Source organism: Drosophila montana, unplaced genomic scaffold (assembly GCF_035044405.1).
Source record: "Drosophila montana isolate Dmon_TW-CO22-7 unplaced genomic scaffold, ASM3504440v1 contig_3274_1, whole genome shotgun sequence".
NCBI lineage: Eukaryota > Metazoa > Arthropoda > Insecta > Diptera > Drosophilidae > Drosophila > Drosophila montana.
Window position 1 is genome coordinate 212,413 of NW_026998157.1, and position 27,985 is coordinate 240,397.

The window sequence follows — 27,985 nt, forward strand, 5'->3', positions numbered from 1 at the left end:
CAGAGCCCAATAAAAATAAATGCGAAAATTAAAAGAAACAAGCAAAATTATAACGTATAAAATCGATGGAAAAATAATAAGAAACTGAATATTGAATACAAAGAGCATAAGATATCTTGCCGTTTTCTTTTTACAACATAATTGTTTTATTATTAATATTTTATGATTTTTTCTAACAATAATTAAAACGAAAGTGAATTTAGCTTTGTACAATCCCACCTATTTGGTGTATGCATAATTTAGTACACAATTATGCAAATCCAATATAAACAGCAATAAGAATGTTGCTTATGCGACGGGCTCAAAAATTTAAGTATGCGCTAAGTGGAGAATAGAATTAGGGCTGGGTCAGTCCACGATGACCACATAGTCGGAGGCCGCCTTTGATGGATGCATTTTGGGCGTTTTGTTTTGTGTGTAGCGGACCGTGGATGCCGTCTCCTCGTTGTTGTCCAGCGCACCGCCAATGATCATCTCCAGCGCGCCCTTCACCTGCAACAGTTCACAGGTCAGCCGAATCTCGGACTGCATTGTCTGCCTGAGCCGCTCCAGGGCAGTCAGCATCTGTTTGTTGTAGCTAAATACATTGTTCTCGAACACATCCATTACGGCGCTGGCGGCATTCAGGAGCGGCCGCATAAACTGCACCTCGCCCATATGATCGCACAGAAAGTTTATAAACTGAATTATCTTCTCGTCCGGTCGATTTGTGAGCGCCGCCTGCAGAGCGCTGCGATGCTGCAGCTCCGTGATGACGGCCACAACGTTTTCCGGAAATTTCGAAATGTTCCGACGTGTGCAGACAAAGTCGAGCGCCTTCTTATAGTTGAATTTGCGCAGATGCATATCGTAAGGTTTTAGCTTGGCTAAATTTCTCTTGACGGTAATTACGTGATCTACCGCTTGGCCCGTATTTGGACGCGCCAATCTCTTGAAATGTTTCTGCCGATGGCTGGCCTTGATTTGCTTCAGATGACTCGGTTTGCTGTCGACAATCATCCGTTTGATTGACACCAGACCATCGACCATGCCGGCGACAACGGCCTGATCCTTGGCAGCAACGGCCAGGCTGACCACCGCATTTGGATAGGTTAGTGTGTGCACCGTTTTATATGTGCTAACATCATAGATCTTAACATGACGATCCAGACCGCCGGAGAGCAGACGCCTGCCATCGGAGCCCAGGCGCAGGCACGTTATTGTCTTGTGGTGCTGTGACATGGTCGTTAGCAGGCGACAGCCACTAATTAAATCCCAGACGCGCACCTGTGTGCCGCCGGCTGTGATGAATATTGAACCGCTGGGCAGGAACAGCATCGACTCAACGGGACTGCCATGATCTAGTGTTTGTGTGATTGCCTGCTCGGCGCGCGTGTCATACAGATTGATTTTACCATCATAGCCGCCGGAGATGAACATGTGATTCGCCTGCGGATGCATGGCACCGGCTCTTATATAGTCGCTGTGCGCATCCTCATATGTTTGCAACACCTTCTCATTCGCCACATCCCAGAGACGGACAGATTTGTCGTCCGCAAAGCTGGCCAAATGCAGTTTGTCGGCAGTGAAGAAGGTGCGATGCACGGGCGCCTTGTGGCCCTTGAACAGACGCAATATGCTCCGGCTGGTTGTATCGAAAAGCTTCACATGACCCTCCTCGTCGCCGGCGGCTAACAGGCGACCGTCCTGCCTAAATGTGGCACCGTAAGCGGTCTTTTGAAAGCGTGACAAATTCTTAACCACCAGCTTTGTCACCAGATTGTAGATTTGCACACGCACCGAACATGTCAGCACAAAATTGTCTGGGTCACTTGGACTGAAGTCTATATAGTCTATCGTTGTGTGTTCCTTGAGCAGCTCCGGTTTCTGTTCGGTGTATTAGTAAATTCGATTTAAATATACGCAAACACTATGAAAACATGCTCACCGCCAAGCGATTCCAATATATGGTGTCGGGTGTGACTACTTGGGCCTTTTGTTGAAACCGTCGTACATTAAGTGGCTGGAAATTGGTCATTTTTTTGATGTTGTGGTCGTCAATTGGCGTCGGCGCGCGCACGTGGAAGTCAACAATATGTTGGGCCTTACAAACTTCGATAGACTTATCGATAGCACTCGATGACTGCAGTCTGGTCACATTCAATTGGCGTACGATCAGTCTGTTTAACAGCACTGTAAAAATATCAATGTTATTTATATGTCCGTATTAATAGTTGGTAATTTTTTGTTTTGCCTACAGCCTTAAATGGAATTGCCACTTTTACTTCTGGCGAACTCGATTTTTAAATCAATTTACAGCTTTTGCTGAAAATTAAAGGATTGCCATATTTTTTTTTTTTGAAAGTGAAGGTGTTGTTTGATGTTCTTCAACTCAAGATATGCACATTAAATGGTAACTGTGTAAGTTTAACAGAGTGCTGTCAACAATCTGTGCATTACACCATGTGTACTCGATGTTTGTATGTGAGGTATCGATACATATAGTAACAACAATAACAACAGGCAGGCACATTTATTTACAAAATAATTTGTTTAACGTGTTTCGTTGGCGCTTTATGCGAATTGATGCCAAATACAGCACAACATCAATGCGTGATTGATTAAAAGTGGCCTCAAAGGCAACACGGGCTCGTCAGAAATAAATAATAGCAACAACAACAAGAGCCACAATAGCCACCATATAGATTCAATTTTAATTGAAATTTATTTATCACCGCTGACGCTGACGGCGTCGCAACGCTTTCGTCTCGTCTCGCTTCGTCTTGAATGTGAGCGTTAGATATTTTAGGCACTGCCAAACAGCCCCTACCCGCCCCCCTCAACCGGTCAATCCATAGCGCTCTGCTGGTGAATCTTTTAATTAACCAAAGATGGGCCCGTCTCTGGCTTGATGAATAGGAAAAGAGATAGAGGAATAGGCAACGCACAAGATGTTTTGGCGAATTTAAAGGCAAATATTAATTGACAGCAATAAATGTGTCCAATACAATTGAATCGAACGCAAACGATCAATAGTCGCCAGCAGCTGGAGAGGCACAGATCGCAGCGGAGCTTCCAAAAATGGACGACGTTATGAATGTGGACTTTAACAATGAGAAGAAGGTGCTGTGCGAGAAAATTATACGTGACATCAACGCCGTCTTTCTCAAGGATGCTGACTTGTGAGTTGCCTATTATATAGCGTATGGCAGAGATGGGCACGGGCCGGACATAGTCCGGACATAATCACACGCGGCCATGCCCATCTCTACCATGTGGTTTCAGCTTCAGTTTAATTATGTAAATATCTACTAATTGGTCACTTTGCAGATCCTCTTTTGAGATCATACCCAAGGACACGAACTGCAATAAGTCGCCGGTGGTGCATGTAGATCACAATTTGGGCCTGGAGTCGTGGTGCGCCCAGCATGTCTATGATCATGCGCATCGGACGCTCATCGCGCATCGACGCCAGACAATGCAGCAACAGTTGCGCACACTGCAGCAGCAGCAGCAGAGCGATGCCCTGGCCAAATATTTGAATGTGGCGCTATTGATTAATCCGGACGTGACCACCTTTTGGCATATACGACGTCAGCTGGTGCAAAAGAATCGTTTGAGCATCAACAAGGAGCAGCAATTCTCGGCCCTGGTGCTATCCATCAAGCCAAAGTCAAACGAGTCGTTCGCCTATCGTCGCTGGCTCTACTCCTTTCAAAGTAGGTGATCGATATAGATATAGATTAAATGAGATTCTGTTTCATTGAGCGTTGCGTTTCCCCATTTTTTGTTGCATATTAAATAGGTGCCGATGCCATCGACTGGCCACACGAGATCAGCATATGCGAACGAGCCGCCGATCGTTGCGCCAGCAATTATCACGCCTGGTCCCATCGCCAGTGGGTGCTGCAGAATGCGCCCTGTCTGCTGCAGTCCGAGCTGATGCGCACGGAGAAGTTTATACGCAAGCATATTAGCGATTATAGCAGCTATCACTATCGCCAGGTGCTGCTCGGGCGCGCCTACGAGCTGTGCTTCTATATGCCCGACGAGTCGCAGCCACAGTGGGCCAGTTTGCGTGAGCTGCTCGCTCATTACCAGCTGAACTGCCCGGAGCCAGCTGAGCCGGATGCGGAGCCGCTGCTACAGCTGCTGTTGCCCAATCTGAATCGCAGCAGCATCAGCGGCCAGCGTCTGCGCTCCTTTCTCTACTGCTGCAACGTGGCCGCCAGCGATATGCGTCTATGTGCCGAACAGCGTGCACTGTACGGTGCACGTGACTGCTTCGAGCTGCATCGACGCGCCTCCCTCAAGTTCATTGTGGAGCAATGTGTGCGCCTGCTGACGGGCCTGGCTAGCGGTCCGGGCCTGTATCTGGCGCCCGCCAGCGGCAGTCAATCGAATGAGCTACGCAAATTCGATTATGATTCGCATCCGTTTCTGGTGGCTGTGCGGCGTCTGGAGTTTGAGCTGGGCGATAAGCACAGGCGCTGGTGTAATATGCATCTTAATTTTGGCCATCACGAACAGGGCGGCAACTAGACGCAGCCACGCCCAGTTAATACCCACTTTCTTTATCAAATGTCAAATGTGCCGTAAACGCAACGCACTCATGGAGGCTGTTCGTTCTCAACCCGAAACGAAATCAAATATATTATTATTATACATACACACATATATATACACATACACATATGCAAGTAGTTCTCGTTATGCAGAGTCTACGATTGTGGACCACCTGAACCCCGAAACCTCCCCCTAAAACTAAAACATTGTCTAACTATTAAGGCTAAGCTCAAAGCGAAACATTTATCTTATTCTGTATTCCAAAACTGAACTTCATTTGCAATTTGTATGTTTTAAATTGATATATGTCGTATATGTTATGTATGCACATCAGCCGTATATATACATACATATATATATATAGAGATATATATATGTATAGTCAGTTAGCTAATGAACTGACGCTTTCGTGCATGCAATGACAATTCTTATGCATTTCAATCGAGATCAATCAAAGTTCAGTTATAACATCTCGTGTTCGTATATATATATACATATATACATATATTAAATGCTCTATTAGTTATATCTAGCTATACTTGTATGTAGATTGATATATACATATATATATAGGCGCACATTAGGCGCCACGAAATGCTCTATTTAAATTTAATACAAGTGTTGTACACCAAAATAAATTTGTAACGCACGTTTATTAGCTAATTTGCAGTTAGTTTTAAAAATATATTCAACAAGAACTTTTATTGATTAATCTTGCAAAACTGTTAAACAATTTCTGAAAACAGTAAATCAATCAAAGGGTTTTAAGGTATAGTTATATGTATGTCATCAGATTATTTGATGTGGAATCTACCATTTCACGTATTGAATATTCACATATTTATTATATTCCGAGGTGACTGTGTATGTATGTCTGTGTGTGTGTGTGTGTGTGTGTGTGTGTGTGTATGCATGCGTGTGCATGTGTTTGTATGCATATTTGTCTCTGTATATATGCAAGCTGCCTATGAATATAAGTATGCATGCATACGTATATGCGTGCCTATGTACGCATGTGTATAAGTCTGTATGTGTGTGTGTACGTGTGTATGTGTATGTGTGTGTACGTGTATGTATCTATGAAAATAGGCACGCATGCATGTACGTTCACTTGTATTAAACAAGGGAAAAATTTACTTCCCTCTGCGCTGCAAATTGAATAAAAACGTATTTGTGAAGGCAGCCCTCCTCTGCGATTCTCAAGAATTTAAGTACGACTTGCACGTCTTCATGCTCTGATAGGAAGTGAAGTGCCGTATGTGTGAGTGTATGTGTGTATATGTGATATGTGATATGTATGTATGTATGTATGTATGTATGTATGTATTTATATATGTATGTATGTATGTATGTATGTATGTATGTATGTATTTATGTATGTATGTATGTAAGTATGTATGTAAGTATGTGTGCATTTATGCATGTATATATGTATGTGTGTGTGTGTGTTTGTGTGTATGAGGGTATGTATGTATGTGCGTACATGTGTACATGTACATATGTATGTATGTACATATATATGTATGTATGTATGAGCAAGAAAGCTGCAATTTTCACTGGGGGTTTCGGGAAATTCCACCCGCATGTGTAGAAAGATCGAGAAAAACGTTTGTATAACCCGGGCAAGGCTGGGGTATACCAGCTTTTTTCCTATGTATATAGACACAGGCCAAAATTTTCCACCCCCATAATTGACTTCCCTCTGCGCTGCAAATTGAATAAAAGCGTATTTGTGAAGGCAGCCCTCCTCTGCGATTCTCAAGAATTTAAGTACGACTTGCACGTCTTCATGCTCTGATAGGAAGTGAAGTGCCGTATGTGTGAGTGTATGTGTGTATATGTGATATGTGATATGTATGTATGTATGTATGTATGTATTTATGTATGTATGTATGTATGTATGTATGTATTTATTTATGTATGTATGTATGTAAGTATGTATGTAAGTATGTGTGCATTTATGCATGTATGTATGTATGTGTGTGTGTGTGTTTGTGTGTATGAGGGTATGTATGTATGTGCGTACATGTGTACATGTACATATGTATGTATGTACATATATATGTATGTATGTATGAGCAAGAAAGCTGCAACTTTCACTGGGGGTTTCGAGAAATTCCACCCGCATGTGTAGAAAGATCGAGAAAAACGTTTGTATAACCCGGGCAAGGCTGGGGTATACCCGCTTTTTCCTATTTATATAGACACAGGCCAAAATTTCCCACCCCCATAATTGACTTCCCTCTGCGCTGCAAATTGAATAAAAACGTATTTGTGAAGGCAGCCCTCCTCTGCGATTCTCAAGAATTTAAGTACGACTTGTACGTCTTCATGCTCTGATAGTAAGCGAAGTGCCGTATGTGTGAGTGTATGTGTGTATATGTATGTGATATGTATGTATGTATGTATTTATGTTTGTATGTATGTAAGTATGTGTGCATTTATGCATGTATGTATGTATGTATGTATGTATTTATGTATGTATGTATGTAAGTATGTATGTAAGTATGTGTGCATTTATGCATGTATGTGTGTATGTGTGTGTGTGTGTGTTTGTGTGTATGAGGGTATGTATGTATGTGCGTACATGTGTACATGTATGTATGTATGTACATATATATGTATGTATGTATGAGCAAGAAAGCTGCAATTTTCACTGGGGGTTTCGGGAAATTCCACCCGCATGTGTAGAAAGATCGAGAAAAACGTTTGTATAACCCGGGCAAGGCTGGGGTATACCAGCTTTTTTCCTATGTATATAGACACAGGCCAAAATTTTCCACCCCCATAATTGACTTCCCTCTGCGCTGCAAATTGAATAAAAGCGTATTTGTGAAGGCAGCCCTCCTCTGCGATTCTCAAGAATTTAAGTACGACTTGCACGTCTTCATGCTCTGATAGGAAGTGAAGTGCCGTATGTGTGAGTGTATGTGTGTATATGTGATATGTGATATGTGATATGTGATATGTATGTATGTATGTATGTATGTATGTATTTATGTATGTATGTAAGTATGTATGTAAGTATGTGTGCATTTATGCATGTATGTGTGTATGTGTGTGTGTGTGTGTTTGTGTGTATGAGGGTATGTATGTATGTGCGTACATGTGTACATGTATGTATGTATGTACATATATATGTATGTATGTATGAGCAAGAAAGCTGCAATTTTCACTGGGGGTTTCGGGAAATTCCACCCGCATGTGTAGAAAGATCGAGAAAAACGTTTGTATAACCCGGGCAAGGCTGGGGTATACCCGCTTTTTTCCTATTTATATAAACACAGGCCAAAATTTCCCACCCCCATAATTCTGTTAAAACTCAACCGATTTTCACGAGATTTAACTTTTTGTTCTTGGTTTGGCCTCTATATCAATTTGGCATCTAAGTCTGGCAACTTTATTTTTGGTCCAAATGAACTTGATTACCCTCAAATATCCTACATAGACACAGGCCAAAATTTCCCAACCCCATAACTCTGTTAAAACTCAACTGATTTTCACGAGGTTTAACTTTTTTTGATCGGTTCAGCATTCGAACCAATGGCAGGACAGGTAATCAAACCTGAATCAAGTTGTCCGCATCCTAATAGGTTTTGTTTCGCAACTTGCATTGCTACAATTTCCCCAGTTTTCCATTAAAGAGTTTTAAAAATGTCCCATATCCCATATATATATATCCATATATATGTACATATACATATTCTCTCAACACGGCTATAAAATTGCCTTGTCGCCTTGCCAAAGCTTTAACTTATTGAGAATTACAAGCATCAATCAACGAAAAAGGCAAAGCAAGCATAAACGGGGTCCATATCCAGCGTGTTTTACATTGCTTGCAAGCGGCTTGTTTCTATTTCGAAAGCTTTAACTCATTGAGAATTACAAGCTGGTACAATAACAAGCTTTTATGAAATATTTAAACAAAAGCTGCAATGTCCTTCGTTTGGCACATGACTCGAATATATGTACATATGTAGTTTAATACAGTGAGTCGCATTTTGTTGTCGTATCTAGTTGCAATAATAGGCCATTTGCCTCTACCAATTACGCTTTCAGTTCTTTCCCAGAGAGAAATTTAATTTGTTTGTTATTTTGCTCTGAAGCCGCCGCAAAGACGCAGCTGCTTAGCTGGGCACCAAGCCGCAGGCCATTGAAGGATTTGTGAAGAGATGCGAATTGGGGGTGGGCAGGTGGTTAGGTAACGGTGGTGTTGTTTGCGATAGGAGGTCGCATTGCCGTTTACATGGGCATGGCATCAACATCAATCAGTGCGCATGTCAGCTGCTAGCAAGGGCCATTCTCACAATGGCGAGATGACAACAACAACAACAACAACAACAATTACAATAACAGCAGCAGCCGCCGCCGCAGCCGCAGTCGCAGCCGCAGCAGCAACAGCAGCAGCAGCAGCAGCCGTAGCAGCAACAGCAGCCGCAGCAGCAGCAGCAGCAGCAGCAGCAGGTTTTGGTTCAGTGCGCTATTGGAGGAGTTTGCGTGCGGCTGAGCCTTGTCAACACAGTTAAAAAGCTAAGGCAAAAGCGAAAGCAGTGTCAATCGAGACAGACATCAGAACGGGAACGGTCCTTAATTTGGCAACTAGCTGAGCCTAAATAGTCTTTTTTTCTAGTGTCTGTGCTATTTTTTTTAATTAACAATTTGAAAGGTGAGCGTTTAAAACAAAATGACATCAAATGCAACAATGTCAAAATGAAATAGCAAATGCCAAAGCCAAAGGAAAGGCCAAACGTAAAAACAAAGACAATGGCAAAGACAAAACAAATAAACATTGAACACGAGTTTTCTATATATGTGCACACACACACACACACACACACACACACACACATACATACAAATTTAGGCATTTTAATACGCATATGCATACAGTGTGGCCAGCACTTGAATGCGTGTGTGTGGTATGTGTGTGTGTTTAGTACTGGGGATTTGCCCTTAAAATGTTAATTTTTCTATTTTGCATTGCATATTTATGATTTTTTATGCCTAAATGCTGGTCTGGTGTTGGCTTTCCGGTTGAAAGGAGTGCGGGTGCGGATACGGGTGCGGGTGGGTAGTCTAGGCATGTAAATTGTTTAACTACGCTTCAGCTGTAGCCTTGAAGGGAGCTTCATGTTCGAAGGTCGCTTGCAAATCGGTTGAGCGCTCTGCAGCTGAAATGAATGCAAATTAATAGTGTTGAAAAGCTTTGAGTTTTTAAGCTGGGCGCATTAACGGTTTAATGAGCGCATACATATACATGCACATATATACATATATATGCATGCATATGTATGCAGATCTAAGAACACAGTCACACAAGCCCATCTTTTCAGCTTCTGCCGTTGGGGGCGCTCCTGTGCGTACGTGTATTTGTACAACCAATGGACACACCTGATGATTTGCTGTGTAAGTGTGTGGGTGGGTGTGTATGTGTATTGCAAAGAGTATTTGTTGGCAGGACAACGCGACAAATGCACAGACATTATCAATGCCATATACATATGTACATGCATACACACATACATATTTGCATAGCAACATACATACATATGTACATATGCGTATTCATAGTTAATATGTATGTGAGTTTGTAATGTCTGGGTGCATAACGGCTTGTTATTTTGTTATTCATCTGTTCTAATCATTATGCATAACATTTGCACTCTTTCCGCCTCTCTAGCAGCTTAACAGACAAGAAACAGCTCAACATATCGATAAATAGAGAGCAAAGAGTGCATATCCTTTTAACATTAACAACAACAAAAAAAAAAACAGCAGCATCGATTCTAACAGTTTGGTGCTGACTGCGCTACTGCTGCTGCTGCTGCTGTTGGCAGCCGGCAGCGGACAATGAACTCTCTCATGCAGTGCGCCCAATAACACACACACACACACACACGCTTATACTCTATATAGATGCACATGCATAACGGCTGGCAGCGTCGACGGCGGTAGCAATGGCCACAACGATGTTGACGTTGGGAACGAGGACAACGAAGCAGTTGACAATTGAAAATCAAATGCGCTAACAGTTAATTACGCACGCACACATATTTGGTAAAAGATATGTATGTTCGCACTATGGTTTCCGTTTTCGGCATGCAACAACCAGGAACAACAACCACAAGAAGCACTCAGCAGTATCCGTGCCTGCAGCTTGTCGCTGTTGCGGCAAATTAAGGCTGAGACACACACACACACACACACTCACTCACACACATGCGCACACGCAAACGCTCACGAAAAACAAACGCATGAAATTGCATTGAAAAAACAATTAAAAAGAACACAACATTTTGCAAAAGCAAAAAAGAATTCAAATTATGGGCAGCCTGCCGAATTTGCATGAACTGGAGGAGGCGGAGCGTAAACGCGAGAAGCGCAGAGAGTACGAGATGCTGCTGGAGCAGCGCGCCAGGGACACGAGTCGTGAGCGCGAGCGCTTGTCGCTGTTCGCTCAGCAGCGCAAGGTAAGTTCGATAAATGATCGTTGGGCTATCGATAACATATGTTAGCAATTAACCAATTGAGCAATTGACCAATTGGATTCGCTGCTCTGACATCCAATTGGACTAGTTAATTGGATTGCTTTCCAACTGGATTGGACAGCTGCACATTGCCTGCATGCTTGACCTCCTACTGCGAGCTCTTAAAATAATCTGTTTACGTATTCAATGCAGCAAACCTCGTACAATGCGTACATTATGGCTGGCCTGGGCATCGGCGGCGGCGGCGGCTCCCTCTATCTAACGGCAGCCAATGGCCATGGCAATGGGGAGCTAACCAGCGTCAATGGCATAAAAACGCAATCAGTTGCCGAAACAACAACAACAACAACAACGGAGACAACAACAACAACAGAGACAACAGCGACAAAAATAACGTTGAGCGGCTTTGCCATGCTGGGCCTGGCCGGCAGCTTGATGGGCGTTAAGAAATATCCGCATCTTTACCATCAGCACACACATCCGCATACGCATACGCATACGCATACGCATCCGCATCCGCATCATCAGCAACGACATTCGCTGACCACACGGCATCGCGTGCTGCGCACCCGGACACGCAGCTCCGGCGGTCCCCATAACGTCTGGGACGACCAATTGTTGGAGGTGAGTAGCTGGCGGATGGGGGGTGGCGGGCGCTGCTCGGGAAAGGGTGCGTGGGCTGAAAAACGCAAACCGATGCCAGGCTTTATAATCCTGGCCCGGTACCGGACCGGACCGGACCCGACCGGAACGAGCACTCGTCATTTATTTATAGACCTTGCAAGCAATTTGTGCCTTTGACTTTGCCCTGAACGCATCGCGTTCAGCTTTAATTTGGCTTAGTGCTACTCAGCCAGGGCTGTGGTTGGTCAACACCAGCCTGCAAGTGTACGGCAGAGAGTGGGAGGGGGAGGCGGTCAAGTGTCAGCGCCAGCTACTGGATTAACGCCAACGCACAAGCACGAGAAGTAATTATACACAAACACGGACACTCGACGTGCGACACGGCGCACATCCCCCATTTAATTGAGTTTTAAATGGCCTGTCGTGGGCGAAGGGGCGGGGGATGGGGCAGGGGATGGGGATGGGGATGGGTATGGGGAAGGGGGATGGGGAAGGGGAAATCAGAATCCAATCCGACTAATGTGAAAACGCACAAATAAAGGAAGCTTCACGGTCAGCTCAAATGTCAGCTGTGTCAATTGCAAAACGGACACAAATATTTAAAAGCAATAAAAACAATAAATTGCTCTTGTCGGGAGTGACCGACTAGGCTATGCCCTGTAAACGAAACGGCTTCGATAAGATTTCGTCACAAGCATTCGAACCTTTTTTAACATGCTAATACAATATATACTAAAAAGCTCTGTTTGGGAGTGCCCGACTTGCGGATACCCTGTAACCAGTTTCGATGTTTGCATATAGACATGGATAAATTTGGTACCTAGCGTCCGGATCTTAGGGAACTCTTAAGTCTTTATTGTGGCAGCCAAATGAAAGCTCTTAAAGGATATATTCTCCCAAGACAGCAGATTGATACCGATTCTTATCGATTTCGTGGCAAGTTATCGATAATATCAAATAAACTTCTGAGCGTACCAAGGACCTTAGAGCAAAGCTTAAAGTGTGGATGCGTTCATAGAGACAGACAGCTTGACAGACAGACAGACGGACGGACAGACGGACGGACGGACAGACGGACATGGCCCCTTCGACTATTGGCAGCTTTTGCATGGAAATCTTCTGGAACTCTCTGCCAAGCTGTAAGCCAAATTGGTCTACTCCATATGGCATATGGCTTCAATTGGAATAATTGGTGGGAAGTAAGGCAGGGACCATACAACGATATTGAGTCCTAAACCCGATCCGAGTCGGATTCTTAAAATGCTAGAGACTTGAAGCTATATATATATATATATATATATGTATATGTTTGTATATTATACGCAGGTCGAGTTTCTAAATCGTTAACCGATATCATCTGAAATATTCATAAGATCGATTTATATCGATTTTGAAACTTGGTTTTTGAGCACAGCTCGAGTATTATGTGGCTTCTATTATTGAAATATATTTCATTTTGAATGCCACACCTCCATTTCAAAATTGAAAAAATCGCTTATCCAAAGGTAAAGCATTGTGTACTTTGGCATATACAAACACTGAGGTGAGTGTCATGTTGAGGCCCTGAAAAAAGATCACAAAGATCGGACTATAAATAGTTACAAGTTACTCGAGAACGCATTTCTTATAGAGCGTGGGGCTGAGGCAAGAAGAAGCACAGCCGTAGCATAAACTGGATGTGTAAGTGTGTGTAGAGGCAGGCTTGGCACAGCTGACGGTTCTGGGTACAGGGTATCTGCCAGTCGGGCACACCCGACTAGAGCACTACACAGAACATTTGTGATTAATGTTTGTTCCATCTGCAGCAGATGACCGCCTACTCGCCGTCGCCGATCTCGACGCGCTCGCATCGTATAAATCCGGTTTCCTCGTACCAGGTGCAGGCCGCGCTGGCGGCATCGCGTCGCCGGGAATCGATAAACAGCTCCATTGGTGCGACCTCGATCCGGCGGCTGATCACGCTGAACAACCGCAACTGCCGTCACAAGGTGCCCGCCCATGTCCGGCAGAGGGTGTGGCGCCAGTTCATCTGCCTGAGCATTGCCCACGGCCTGATGAGCGCCGTCCTGCTGCCAATGATGGCGTTGCAGGGCTCCAGCTCGGTTTGGCATCATCGCGAACAGTGGCTGCCGTTGGGCCCCAACATTGGATCGCTTCTGCTGAGCGCGCTCTTTCTGCTGGCCGCCGGCCTCAGTGTGCCGGGCACGCGGCTAATCCGTCGATTTGGCTATATGCCGCTGCTGGCGGCCAATTCGCTGGCGGTATCGCTGTTCCTGCTCGCGCATCTGTACGCCTCCATCTATACGCTGCTGCCGGCGTATTTGGTGCTCGGCATTACGCTGAGCGCCGCCAACAGCTGCAAGGCGGCGCTCATTGTCCACTTTGGCGGCAAGCTGACCTGCGCCCAGCACGAGTGCCCCCCGCTGGTCGGAACGCAGACGGATGCACTGCACGAGGAGCACAAGATGTTCTGCAATCGGGATCAGAAGGTGCGACGGCTGGCGCGCTGGTATCGCGCCGCCCAGGATCTGGGCCTGATTCTGGGCGCGCTGCTGGCCTCGCTGCTGCTCGCGTGCAATGCCAACGACTGGAACTGCTCGGCGGGCACTGGGGAAGCGCTGCCAAATGGTACGGAGCCGCTGCCGGAGGACTTTTACAATCGCAACGAGCACGGCGAACGCATTTGTGGCGCGGACATGTGCCCGCTTCAGCTGCTGCAGCTCAACTGGCCGGAGAACAGCACACGCTCGATATACGCGGGCTTCATTGAGAGCGGCGACCGCGCCGGCGGCCAGTCCCTGCTCTGGCTGTACGAGCTGCTCTCCCTATTGGCGCTGATGTTGTCCATGCTGCAGGGACGTCGCGTGCTGGCCGTGGCGGTACGGCACGAGCGTGTCGTCAAGGATGTAACAGATACGCTGCTCTTTGCCGGACCCCTGGCCTATTTTGTGGGCACCGAACAGGGCTATATGCTGGGCGACTTTCTGCGCGCCTTTGTCTCCTGCTCCTTGGGCATTAGCATGGTACCGGGCGCCCTCATCGGCATGGGCCTGATGCAGCTAATCGTCTCCTGCACGCTCAGCATGCTGTTGCGGCACACCAAACGCATTGTCGTCATATGTAAGTAAACGCCAATTATATTCTTTAACGATTGATTTGCTTCAAGCTCGACTACTCGATCGAGCATCGAGCTACGCTTTGTTCGAACGAAGCTCGACCTGCAACATGTTCGAGCTCGTTTGATTCGAGCTAAGTTTTTTTTCAAATCGAACCTTATGTTCGATCGATCCGATCTACTCAATTTGTTGTCTGCAACTCGAACCGGTCGAGCTGGAATTACAAAATTATCCATCTAATCGTTGGGCTTGCCCAGTGGCTGGTTTCTTCTTTCATTCGTGCTTGCTGCTGGCGCTGTCCAGCTGGAAGCCATCGAGCGATGACAGCGCCCTCTTCTATGTGATAGCCGCCTCGTGGGGCGCCTGCAACGGCATGTGGGAGACGCTGCTCCTGTCGCTGATCACCCTCAATCATGTCCAGCACGATCAAGTCACGGATGTGAACGCATCGCTGCAAGCGCTCCGCTTCCTTGGCCTGGCCATCACATTTGCGGCGCATGGATTTCTCTGCGAATCGGTGAAGATCATTGTCCTGGTCGTGCTGCTGGTGATCAGTGTGCCGCCGTATGCGATGCTCGAGATACGACTGGAGGCGCAGCGGAAGGCGACGCTCATCAGCTTATGACGCAGCTACTTCAGCTAGTCCAGGGGGCGTGGCACTGTGGCACGCACGCACACCATGTAGATGCGGGCGAGCGTAGTCACAGGCCAACTGATGCCGTCTGATGACAACAGGATAACAGCAGGGACGACCATCAAACGGAGCCGCAGTCCTGCCAATCTAACCAGTATTCAAAGAGACAAGGAGACAGACGGAGAGGGCGAGCGAGAGAGAGAGAGAGAGAAGAGAGAGAGAGAGAGCGAGAAATAGCTCTTGGAATATTTAATTTTGTATGTCAAAGATTTATACCCAGCTCCACATTTGGAACATTTGGAGCCAATAGTCCAATTCAAAAGCTAGACCCCAAGTCCATAACTGTTCTTAGTACGCGTACACTGTCTATATACATATATAACATATATATATATACATATATATCTCCATGTATACTATATATATATATATACATATATGTATTGTATATCCATAATATATATCTTATTGTACCTATTTATCTAATCAAAACATGTGCCAGTGCCAACAATGTTGTTCCAAATCCTTACGAAATTTGGACTAGACAAGTCCGCAGCCTATCTGATTAGTTGACGTATATACATATATATATATATATATATATATCGATATATATATATATATCGATATATATATCGATATATATAGGATAATTAGAAGCGTTCCTCTCGTCAGTTGCCAATGGATAATGCTTAGGCTTAGCTTGAAGAATTATAATTGGCATTATTAGGCGATAACTGTGTGCCATCAGCAAAACAAATATGTTCTATATATTCCTCGATGTAAATGTGAAACGTGACTCTTAATGCATGTCTCTCTAGATGCTAGATACAAAATATAAGGAAAGCATCGCGTTCTGTATTTCGTTATCGATTCAATATTCAATTCAAATATTAAGTATTATCTCAATGGAATCCAAAATGTTCTCGTCTTCAAATTCACTCTAAAAAATATATATATATATATTTATTCGAAATGGAATCGAAAACGAAATCGAGAATGGGACAAGATATAACGATATTTTTCATTTATTTCGGCTCATTAGAAGAAAAACTAAAAGCTTCAAATGAGACATTGTATTCGATTGTATTTCAAATATCGATATCGAAATCGAAATCGAAATACAGCTCAGATTCAATTTCTCGTCAATTTCGATCAAACGGTATTAGCCGAAATGACGCTGAGAAATCGAAATTGGGAACATGTCTGAGGTATTCGAAATAGTCAATACCTTAAAAAGCCCTGAATCGCTGTGAACCTGATAGAAACATGTGTTAGCTCCTAGAATGTATGTATATGGATGTCAAATGTCGTCGTGCTATATGCCATAATGCTGCGCTTGATGTATTTGGGAATTGGTTTCGTTTGAGAAATGTGTCCAGTTGGTCAATTGGCTGCCGAACCCAACCCAGCCCAGAAACATACAAAACAAATTCCACTTGAACTAAATAAACGTATATTCGCTAGGATAGCAAAGGTGAAATCCTAAGGTCTAAAAACAATGTTAACATTTTACGCAGAAACAAACTTTTAACAAAACAAATACAAAATGAACAAAAAAAAAAACAACAAAAAAAATGAAAAACAAATACATTTTTGTAATTGAGACTTTATATATATGGACAGTTATCGGAACAGGAAAATTTCGAATGCATTTTCATACACGCATTTCCAAAAGCAAAAAAAAAAAAAAAATAATAATATTATTTACACTGTTGACCTCCATATTTAGGGCAAGTCTCTGGGGTCTTTTTTTTTTTTTTAATTTTTTTTTTTTTTTTTTTTTTAATAGATGTCTAGGGAAGCGGAAATACCCAAAATATACAAGAGCTAAAATGCGAAATTAATAAATGAATAAATAAATAATAAAAAGAAAACACAGTGATAGCAAAAAGATAAAAGCTAATAAAAAAAAAACCAAATAGAGTTAACCAAAGAAATACGAAAACAAATTAAAAAAAAATCAATAAAATCGAATTAATTAAATGGTTCTGCAAATTGTTAAGCACATGCCACACATAGTACATCTAAGTATTAACGATTTATGAATAAATACGACAACTTATTTATATGTGTACAAAATCAATAAAGCGATTATCCACATTGAACTTTGCTCCGTTTGCACCCGCAGAACACACACACTGGGCGCTAGAAGTATTTGTATTCATCATATATATCGTCATTCATTCATTCATTATATATATCGTCATTTGATAGTTTAAGCATGGAACATAAATACCCTGCAACATTATTAACAGACGAGTTGTTGTCGTTCTTTTTTGTTGAGTTCTTTGCGTTGTTCTCCCTCTGAGTATCGAGTTATATTCAGATTATTCAGATTTATAACTATACCCAAACTGGTTTTTCAAATATAATTGCGAAACAGGTAGAATTCGTTTTTTTTCTTTTAATATTATTTTTATATTTTCGGCAAATATTCACGAAGCTAGAAAGATTTTTTATGCAGCTGGATTATTTGTATATAAATTTTAAAGGTTTGCGAGTTGCCCAAATCCTGATTAAAATCAAGTAAGAGGCATTTAGTCGGCAGTCTCCGACTAGGGAATATCCCAAAATTGTAGAGCTAGAAAACAAATGAAAGATTCCGGAATTGTATATATTATACTAGAAGAAAAAAATTTGAGGACTCTATCTCTAAAAACCTAACCGATTTGCCTATATGTATGCATGTATGTGTGTATGTATGTATGTGTGGGTATGTAAGTATGTATGTTTGTATGTATGCATGTATGTATATGTGTGTACGTGTGTATGTATATATGTATATGTATGTATGTGTGTTTAAAAGTATGTATGTATGCATGTGTGTTTGTATTCATGAAAAGTATGTATGTATGTGTATATATATGTTTGTATTGTGTATGAATATGCGTATGTATATATGTCTATATATGTGTATGTGTATATATGTGCGTATGTATGCTTGTATAAGTGTGTACGCATGTATGTGTGTATGTACATTGATGTGTGTAAGATATTATTATGTATGTGTGCAAGTGCGTATATGAGTGTATGTATGTAGTTTGCATGTATGCGAGATTGTGTGCATGTTTATATATATATATTTGCATGTCTGTATAAATGCATGTATGTATATAAGAATTTGTGTATGTTTCCATGTATATATGTACATACGTATGACTTGTGAATTTATATATGTGAATAAATATATATAGTATATATATTTTGTTTGTTCATATGCAAGACCAACTTTAACTCTAGCTGCGATGCAAATTAAAAAAAAACGTATTCTTAACTAGTGCCCTTCTACTCGATTCTCATGAATTCAAGTAAGTCTCATGGGCTTCACTTCGAGTAGAGGAGGTGGCTTCAACGATTGAGGAGGCGGCATCAGTTCGAGCAAAGGAGAAGACGGCGGTTTTAACTACAGTGAAGACTGCAGTTCGAGCAAAGGAGGAGACGGCGGCTGTTTCAACTATTAGGACGGAGACTGGAGAACAAAGGAGAAACTGGTACGTATTATCAACATAAATTTGTCTTCTTGTATTTTAAATAAAAGTAACAACTATTACAATCGTATGTATGCATTTGAATGCACATTTTAATATTGCTCTTCTACGCGATTCTCACTAATTCAAGTAAGGTTTGGCAAGCAAGCTGCATTTAATGCTAATCAACAATTTCTCTGCTTTTCTGTCCTTTCAGTGCTGTCTCTACATGAAAGTTCGACTCCCACCTGCTGATAGATGGCAATCAAATAATCGTGCGTGTGAATTTACAGGTGAGTACACAATTACCAATATATATTTATCTCTATACATAAAACAGTTTGTTGACTAACTGATTGGTGATCAACGCATAGCCCAAACCAAGACCTCTATTTGTAAAAATTTGTTTTTATTACTGCCAATGCAAACGAATTCGTAGCGCGAGCTGCAGTTCGTGTTGGTAGAAGAGGGTTCGGGTTATTCCCTAGTCAGGAACAAAGCCAGAAAATACCCGCTAGTACAGATACATATATGGACATTTCAAATTTCTTACACATTTCCCACTGGCTGTTCCAAAAAAATAGCCTACAAACCAATAAACGCATACTACAGGGTATAGCAGGCACATTCATACTGCATGTCCGTATATTTATGACGGTCAGTGTCGGCGTTTAGGGTCAAGCAAAGAGCTTAACTTGTTAACTTACAACGCCATTCACGACGCCGACAGCTTTCGCCAAAGCTCAAACCTGTCGCAGGGCCAGCGAGTGCGAGCGAGACAGAGAGCGCAATGCAGCTCGTGCTGGGCTTAAAAATGACTTTAAGCTGAGTCTATTAAGCTTATTCAGCAGCTAACCCAACCCCCCCCCCCCCTTGCGACAGCACGCGCGCACACAATCCCCCCCCCTCCTCCTCCTCCTCCTCTCAGCTAGAAGCGAAGGCGAGCGAGCAGGCGGCAGGCAATATTTCAATTAAGCATCGAATACAGGCATAAAACGTTTAATGCCTGTGTCCATGTGTGTGTGTGTGTTGGTGTGTTGGTGAGTCTGTGTGCGTTGGTGAGTCTGTGTGCGTTGGTGAGTCTGTGTGCGTTGGTGAGTCTGTGTGCGTTGGTGTGTATTTGTATAGGGCAAATAAGCTTTCGGGGGGGCTTTATCAATTGAACGGCGCGATTTTTGGCACTGCCGCTGCTCAGTTGCTCGGCGAAATCGAAGGGGATCGCAGTGCATTGCGTCAGGCGGCGTCGACTTCAAAGGGTGGTCAACCACAAAGAAGAAGAAGAACAACAACAACAACAACAACAAGATGATGACAACAGAAACAGCGACAACAACAACAACAACAACGAGAATGAGAACGGCCCAAGAAGTGGAGGCCATGTTAAGCGAGCTCTCGAGTTGGTTCGAAAACGAACCAAACTTGCCCGACAAAATAGGTGAGTCCCCAAAATATCCAATCCGAAAATGTCCAATTATAAGGGATAAATTGGGCTAGGTAGGAATTAAGTGCCGCAATTTGGCATAACTAACGTAAAGTAACAACGCATTTGGTCAAGCGAATACATCGCCCAATTAATCTTATCAACTCAACCCAGCCCCAGGCACTTGTAATTGTATAGATAAATTAATGCGTGATGTTGCGTGTGGGGCTATTAAACAATAAACACAAAAAAAAAAAAAAACGAAAGAAAACAATTTTCAAAGTAACCAGCAACGGCACACCGAAGATTTGAAATACCCTTCTAGACACTTGTCTTACGGCCTTGCATATATGTATGTATGTGAGCAAAGTGAGGCTTGCAAATGCTGAGTTTGGTGCAAATATATAATAATAATAATAAAATTGATAATAATAATAATAATAATAATAATAATAAAAATAATAATAATAATAATAATAATAATAATAATAATAATAATAATAATAATAATAATATAATGATAATGATAATGATAATGATAATGATAATAATGATAATGATAATGATAATGATAATGATAATGATAATGAAAATGAAAATGATAATAATAATAATGATAATGATAATAATAATGATAATGATAATGATAATAATGATAATAATAATAATAATGATAATAATAATAATAATAATAATAATAATGATAATAATAATAATAATAATAATAATAATAATAATAATAATAATAATAATAATAATAATAATAATAATAATAATGATGATAATGATGATAATGATAATGATGATAATAATTATAATCATAATAATATATACATAATAATAATATTAGAAAACAGAATATCAGAATAATCATTTTTCAACCGATTCTTCCGATGGAGCTATACAACATAGTAAAGCGATTTTGATAAGATTTTGCCTACACTTATATAAGCAGCCGGGTTCGGTCAAGATATCTTGATAAGCAAAGAACTTTTCCATATATGATATAGTGCCCCGATCTGGACAGTTCTGACATACATATATACTGCCTGCAACAGAAAGGCGGAACTATTTCACATAGGAAACAGACAGACGGGCAGGGATATATCCACTCGACTGTTGAAGCTGATCTAGAGGTATATGTATGTATAAATATCATGATAAAATGATAATACTCTCTACAAGGGTATTAACATGGCAGGAACGAACAGCTTACTTCGTCACGTCAAAGATTAAATACCCTTGCAAAGGTCGAATAGGCTTTGTAATTCTTTAATAGGTAAGCCTTATAAGCTAATCCATTGATCCACATAATATAGATAATGTGATAAGATCAGTTGGGAAAATCAGAATAGAATTTGAAAATTAAGCTATATATATATGTATATATATATAGGGCCCGATCAAAAGTATTTATCTCTTTGGTACAGAGAAGTTCGCATAGAAAGACAGACTTTGGTCAGCTGATACTGATCAAGAATATAAACATATGCTATATATATGTATATACTTAGTTTATCAGGTGCTAGACATCTACTTCTTTGTGTTGCACAGTTCGCGATAAGAGTTTTAAACCCTCGGCAAGGGTATATTGTATACAATTAAATTCCGCATGCGAACATATGTACATATATATGTATATATATAACTGCAAGCGTATATTATGGAAAAGATAATTGTAGTATAACTGGCATTTCTAATCATTTACTGCAGAGCCGATCGTATTGCTACGCTTTCTCAAGTGCATGCATTATGATGTGGAAAAGACAAAGACCCTAATCCAGCTTAATTATAGTCTGCGCAACAAGAACCCCAATTTGTTTCTGGACCGCAACATGGAGCACGAGACGACGGCCACGGGCCTAAAAGTGTCGTAAGTCAAAAACTACTTGAACTTTCTTCTCAAAATCCGCTTGATTCTCTTAATGATAACACTTGTGCTTTCAGAGATCTACTCATTCTGCCAGGCGTCACACCGGAACGGCATAAGCTGCTCTTATTCCGCATGGCTGACTTGGATCCCAGCACGGTAAACTTATATATATACATATATATATTTATATATATATATTAACCTGTTTTGTGCCAGTTAGCTGTTGCTCTTTGATTACATGATCAGCTGAATTCATGTTTGATGTAGAAAAGCGCCTTTGTATACCCTTGCAGAGGGTATTTTAATTTTGTCGTGAAATGTGTAACGCATAGAAGGAGACATCTTCGACCCCATAAAGTATATATATTCTTGATCAGTATCAACAGCCGAGTTGATATAGCCATGTCCGTCTGTCCGTCTGTCTGTTTCTATGCGAACTAGTCTCTCAGTTTTAAAGCTATCTTTATGAAACTTTGCAGAATTTCCTCTTTTTGTTGCACGCAGCTCATATGTCAAAACCAGCTGGATCGGGATCGGGACCACTATATCATATAGCTGCCATAGGAACGATCGGTCGAAAATTATGCTGTTGTATGGAATTTTTTTTGTTTTTCAAGATATCTTGACCAAGCTCGGCATTTATTAGTTTTACTATGCTCCCTCCACTTATGCAAAATCTTATTCACATCGGGCTACTATATCATATAGCTGCCATAGGAACGATCGGTCGAAAATTAAGTTGTTGTATGGAAACCTGTTTTGTTTTTCATGATATCTTAACCATACTCGGCATTAACTATTTTCCCTGTGCTTCTTAGATACGGGCAAAGCACTATGAGGTTGGGTCTGCAAGGGTATTAAATCTTCGGTGTGCCGAAGATAGCACTTCTTTCTCGTTTTTAGTTATTTACAATTCGATTCATGCGGCTGGAACATGGGTGGAAACTGTGGCAAGCAACTTGTTTGTCTTTCATCCGATTTGCTTTCAACTCTTTTTCAAATATGTGGGTGAAAATGTTTCACATATTTCCGGGAATCCACCTTTATTGGTGAAAAGTATGCGTCGTCCGATTTATTTTATTTTTACATTAATTTTTTCACTTATGGAGCTTTCAAATCCACCGTCTAGGTAGATAATAGAGCTATATATTATATATATATATATATATGTATATACATATTTATATTTCGGCAATTTTTAAACCCTAGCGCAACTCCGTGGAGGAGAGCAAAATCTTCTTTATGATGGCCGATGCACGATTCACGGAACCAGATGTAGAAAGGCCGGCAACAGATGCTGTCCATGGTCAGGCCACTGGCGTTGTTGACGATGATATTGCCGATGGCGATGTCCAGATCGTTGACATCAATGGTTATACGATGAGGCATTTAGCCCATGTTTCGATCTTCGTGCTGCGAGTCTACATGAAGTTTCTACAGGAGGCATATCCCTCGCGTCTGCGCGCCATACACATAATTAACTGTCCATCGTTTCTGGACCGCATGATGGCCATGATGAAGCCCTTTATTAGGGAGGAGGTCTACCAAATGGTAAGTGAACGACTTTAATTTCCCGCCGATTAATATCTTAATGTTAACCATCTAACAACTATATAGATCAACTATCATACCGAGGGCATGGATAGTCTCTATGAGTCGGTGCCCAGGGATATGCTACCCGTGGAATACGGTGGTAAAGCTGGCACAATTGCCGAAATCAAACAACACTGGCTGCAAATCTTGAAGGATAAAACGTAAGTCCATGCTGTTGAAAGGAATGTAGATACATTTGGATGGGATGTGGGAACGATCCGAAGTAGGAATTAACCAATAACTTATTGTAATACCTGTATTAGCTGATTCAGTTGCATCTGACAGACACGAGCTTTCGAGTGTCGAGCTAAGCTTTGTTCGAAATAACGATTCATACAACGCGACAACATTCATACAAACGAAGCTCGACCTGCAACATGTTCGAGCTAACCAGAAATAATATATATTCGAGCTTTGAAGCGAAATAGTCGAGTTTGAGGCGAGCTCGATTGGTTCGAGTTAATTTTTCCGGACGAACCGATTTTTCAGGTCGAGTCGAATGACTCGATCTTTTCTCTGCAACTCGAACAACTCGAGCTCGAGCCGAAAAACTTTGAGTCTTGACTGACTCGACCTCGCAATAATTGTTTGAGTATTCGAAACGCGTTTAGATTTACTCGTGGCAGGGCTCTAATTTGTAGACCCTTTGCTGGGAATATATATACGCAATGTGTAAAGTCACGAAATCGATAACTATCGATTAGGTATATTCTCCTGCACATAAAAGGTATATCCTTGAGATGTCTTTGGGCATTTGAATGCCCTATTTATTCATAGTTATTCGAAAGTCAAACTCGATATATAGAAGAATGAACCTAATATATATTTTCAATTCCAGCGCATATCTGAGCGATGATAAATACTGGAAGGTGTCATCGGGGAGCAAGAGTCGCTGGTCCTGGTTCTAATATAGAGCTTCATACAAATTTGTTTAAAATGTGATATGTGTGTATAATGTTAAGAGTTTTCGAGCGTGACGAATATCGGGCAACCCAAACATCGGATTACGGCTTCAACTTGATATATTTAAGCAGTGATTTTTGAATTGAAATATCTATGACAAAGTTATAATGCTTGAGGTTTAAAAAAAAATACACAGTTTTGTTTGTTTTTTTCTTTTTAACCAGTTTCGGGATTTTTTTTTTTTTTTTTTTGTTTTCATGTATTTTGTTTGTGTTCAAATTTTCGAATGGAGACAATTGGCGCATTACTCCGGCCCCACAGGCGACAGCTGCAGAATCTGGCGATTGGGCTGAGCTGCGTAAAGCTGCTGCGGGGCTTGGGCTTGGTTTTGCGCATGAAAACGGATCGAACCAACGACGCCATCTCCATAAAGCCGCTGCTGGGCGCTCTGCTGCTGGCCGCGCTGGGCATGCGACTGGCCCAGCTGAGCGGCGATCGTCTCTCGCTGAAGATCAATAGCACCAGTCTGGCGGTGAACCTGGTCTTTCTGGGCATGTTCTATGGCTATGCGCCGCCGGCTTGCAAGCGCCGCATTTGGCGCAAGACGCTGCCAATTGTCCTGCTGATTGTGATCTGTTTGGTTTATTCAGTGATCCGGGCGGAGGCGGCGACAGTCGAGCGACATTTGAGCATCATGATGACGGCGACCACATCCCTTTTGATTGTGATGGGGCTGCTGCAGCGAACTGGCGCTGTGCTCGGCTGCCTGATATCCATAATGGTGGCCACATCCAAATTGCTCTATGCACTCTCCATGCTGAATACGTTCATGTGGTATCAGAATCTGTTGGTGCTCTGTCTGGACGTGCTGCGCGTTGCCTTCGCACTCGCGGCGCGACATCGGAGCGCAGCTTTTGGCGATTCGCGCCAAAATATCGCAAAAAGAGGGCTTTAACACATCCGAAGTTTTAATGATCCATTATGTGTATATTTGTGTGCGCACAGTAAAAATTCATTTTATCAGATCGTAAACATGGCCTAATGTTGGCTATTTAGTGTAAAACCCATTAACAACCAAATCAAACGGCATCGCGTTTCTGTTCATATTTGAATTCATAATTGTGGTATGAATGGTTTCGGTTTCGGTTTCGGTTTCGATTTCGATTTCAGTTCAAAATGATTGCCAAGCGTGAATTCAATGCACGACCAGGTGATTAGATTGATGCGCAGAAGCTGTAACTGATGAGCCCGGGCACAAATTTTGGGCACTATTAAGCGCCCACAAATGGCAAATGGAAGCGGAAAGCAATTTAAAAATGTTGGTACGTGTGCGAATGGAGACGCGCGGATACGTATACGCAATATCAATCAATAATCGCATTTAAATATGTACACGAATAATGGACACAAAAATTTAAAGGCGACGCTGGGCCAGTCAGTTGGGCAGCAGACTTCAAACGCAACGGTTCGCTGCGCACGCATTTGAAAACCGATTCCGATTCTGATTCCGATACCGATTGCGAGTACACGAGTACGAGTACCTTTGTTTCGATAACGATACGATAACTCAAGCATGAGCGGCGATAGTGAGAGTGAAAATCAGCTGAGACGCGATCGTGATCTGGCCGAGCTTTGCGAATGGTTTGCTTGCAATGAGAATCTGCCACAAGAAATTGGTAAACATCTTTTGGGGGGCGGGGGAAATGATGCAATGCCCTGGCTGGCGCTAGAGTGGCAGACTGAGGGGGGGAATTGTTGAAATTTTGCCAGCGCATGTAAACACTCGTCTCCATTGACCCAACCATACGTCAATAATACTTAATGAGGTCGTTAGTAGGCAGAGCAGTTTTTCGGCCATTTTAATAGCCCATATGCTGTATGCTGGGCGGCCGTTGCGTCATGGCCCATCTATATATACATATATATAAATATTTTTACCACATATACTTATGCATATTTATTTTGGCAGAGCCTCTACTGCTGCGCCGCTTTTATCAGTGTATGTACGGCCATGTGGAGGACACCAAGAAGCTCATCGAGGTGAACTATGCTCTGCGCAACAAGCACCCGCATCTGTTTATCAAACGGGATCCGCTGGACGACGACAGCCGTCGCACCTTTGACTATGCGTATGTCTCATTTCAGTTGTCATTTGGAAAAATAATCTTAACTTTCGTTTGCAGGGATATATTACCGCTGCCGGGACTGACGCCGGATAACTACAAGGTGTCGCTCTACTGCTTCAAGGACTTTGAGCCGTCCAAGGTAAGCATCATTACAGTTTGAACTAATGTCTATCTGCTGCTGATCAACAATTTCTTTGCAGATGCATCACACAGAGGATACGCGCGCATTTTTTATGGTCACCGACTGTCGCTTTATAACGGTCGATGATCCGGCTCGACCCGAGCTGCTGTCGGAGGGCGAGGTGCAAATCTTTGATATGAAGGGCACCACAATGCGCCACATATCGCGTCTAACGATTAGCACGCTGCGTGCCTATATCAAGTTCCTGCAAGTGGCGTTCCCAGTGCGCCTCAAAGCCATCCATATGATCAATTGTCCCACGTATCTGGATCGCATTGTGAGCGTGGTGAAGCCGTTCATCAGCGATGAGGTCTTCAGATTGGTGCGTCCTATCATCGAGTATATTTGGCCTGTTCTCGAATTACATCCATTTTAGATAAGATTTCACACATCCAACATTGAATCGCTGTACACGTTCGTGCCGCGTATGATGCTGCCCGAGGAATACGGCGGCTGTGCCGGATCGCTGGCCTCGCTGCGTGACCAGACCCAAAAGGTTCTGGCCGAGAAGCGGTGAGAATAGCTAAAGAAGCATATGTATATGAACGGATAAATGTGAATGACCGAATGTTCTATTTTTTAGGGACTATTTAATGGATCCCAATCATTGGCACGTTGAGAAGCCCGAGAAGCGTAACGGTAAATCGTGGAAACTGTTTAACTGAGGCGACTGCACTAAGACCTATTGACATTTTTTTTTTATAGCTGTATTATTTGAATTTGTTTGATTTTTGTTGATAATTGTGTAGCTTTTGTATTTGCTATGTTGTGTGTTTGTATATAATATTGGAAATATGGGATTGTTCCTTTGAGGCTTATTAAACGGATGCCTTATGAAGTTCTTAAATCTTATTGTTATTTAAAACAGTTTTAAATGCAACATTACCCGCACAAATATCGAATACGCTGTGTGCAAAACAATATAACAATGTGTTAATAACAAATTAAACAATGAGCCAAATTTAGCACACTTTTACTTGTACTTCAAATACGTTTATGAAGAGTTATCGAT

General features: G+C 42.2%; 6 protein-coding genes across 12 annotated transcripts; 5 read left to right on the plus strand and 1 right to left on the minus strand.

Moving 5' to 3' along the window:
• Window positions 1-91: 91 nt before the first annotated feature.
• LOC135434157 (U3 small nucleolar RNA-associated protein 15 homolog) lies at window positions 92-27,944 on the minus strand. 2 transcript variants are annotated; one of them, XM_064690581.1, is made up of 3 exons: window positions 27,860-27,944; window positions 1,928-2,172; window positions 92-1,866 (listed from the first exon to the last, which is right to left on the minus strand). In XM_064690581.1, the coding sequence occupies exons 2-3, from the start codon at window positions 2,015-2,017 to the stop codon at window positions 349-351; spliced, it is 1,608 nt and encodes a 535-aa protein (XP_064546651.1). In that variant the 5' UTR covers window positions 2,018-2,172; window positions 27,860-27,944; the 3' UTR covers window positions 92-348. The 2 variants fall into 2 exon arrangements, with proteins under 2 accessions (XP_064546651.1, XP_064546652.1); XM_064690582.1 differs by lacking the exon at window positions 27,860-27,944 and adding an exon at window positions 2,238-2,339.
• On the plus strand, window positions 2,450-5,257 carry temp (protein prenyltransferase alpha subunit repeat-containing protein tempura). Of its 2 annotated transcripts, XM_064690583.1 has the most exons (4): window positions 2,450-2,950; window positions 3,016-3,161; window positions 3,310-3,698; window positions 3,785-5,257. In XM_064690583.1, the coding sequence occupies exons 1-4, from the start codon at window positions 2,891-2,893 to the stop codon at window positions 4,519-4,521; spliced, it is 1,332 nt and encodes a 443-aa protein (XP_064546653.1). In that variant the 5' UTR covers window positions 2,450-2,890; the 3' UTR covers window positions 4,522-5,257. The 2 variants fall into 2 exon arrangements, with proteins under 2 accessions (XP_064546653.1, XP_064546654.1); XM_064690584.1 differs by having other exon boundaries at window positions 2,450-3,161.
• Window positions 9,034-15,800, plus strand: LOC135434143 (protein unc-93 homolog A). Of its 3 annotated transcripts, none has more exons than XM_064690559.1 (5): window positions 9,034-9,211; window positions 10,226-11,015; window positions 11,226-11,657; window positions 13,463-14,777; window positions 15,031-15,800. In XM_064690559.1, exons 2-5 carry the CDS (start codon window positions 10,869-10,871, stop codon window positions 15,396-15,398), a joined length of 2,262 nt encoding a protein of 753 aa, XP_064546629.1. In that variant the 5' UTR covers window positions 9,034-9,211; window positions 10,226-10,868; the 3' UTR covers window positions 15,399-15,800. The 3 variants fall into 3 exon arrangements, with proteins under 3 accessions (XP_064546629.1, XP_064546631.1, XP_064546630.1); XM_064690561.1 differs by having other exon boundaries at window positions 13,466-14,777; XM_064690560.1 differs by lacking the exon at window positions 9,034-9,211 and having other exon boundaries at window positions 9,636-11,015.
• Window positions 20,070-24,886, plus strand: LOC135434162 (alpha-tocopherol transfer protein-like). Of its 3 annotated transcripts, none has more exons than XM_064690596.1 (7): window positions 20,070-20,312; window positions 22,011-22,170; window positions 22,245-22,326; window positions 23,380-23,721; window positions 23,788-23,924; window positions 24,602-24,739; window positions 24,770-24,886. In XM_064690596.1, exons 1-6 carry the CDS (start codon window positions 20,183-20,185, stop codon window positions 24,669-24,671), a joined length of 921 nt encoding a protein of 306 aa, XP_064546666.1. In that variant the 5' UTR covers window positions 20,070-20,182; the 3' UTR covers window positions 24,672-24,739; window positions 24,770-24,886. The 3 variants fall into 3 exon arrangements, with proteins under 3 accessions (XP_064546666.1, XP_064546664.1, XP_064546665.1); XM_064690594.1 differs by having other exon boundaries at window positions 20,181-20,312; window positions 22,093-22,170; XM_064690595.1 differs by lacking the exons at window positions 22,011-22,170; window positions 22,245-22,326 and having other exon boundaries at window positions 20,193-20,312.
• LOC135434140 (uncharacterized) lies at window positions 24,953-25,621 on the plus strand. The gene has a single exon (XM_064690556.1). The coding sequence runs from the start codon at window positions 24,953-24,955 to the stop codon at window positions 25,619-25,621; it is 669 nt and encodes a 222-aa protein (XP_064546626.1).
• Window positions 26,098-27,801, plus strand: LOC135434161 (alpha-tocopherol transfer protein-like). The gene is made up of 6 exons (XM_064690593.1): window positions 26,098-26,342; window positions 26,636-26,795; window positions 26,850-26,931; window positions 26,993-27,295; window positions 27,350-27,486; window positions 27,557-27,801. Exons 1-6 carry the CDS (start codon window positions 26,240-26,242, stop codon window positions 27,636-27,638), a joined length of 867 nt encoding a protein of 288 aa, XP_064546663.1. The 5' UTR covers window positions 26,098-26,239; the 3' UTR covers window positions 27,639-27,801.
• Window positions 27,945-27,985: the final 41 nt, after the last annotated feature.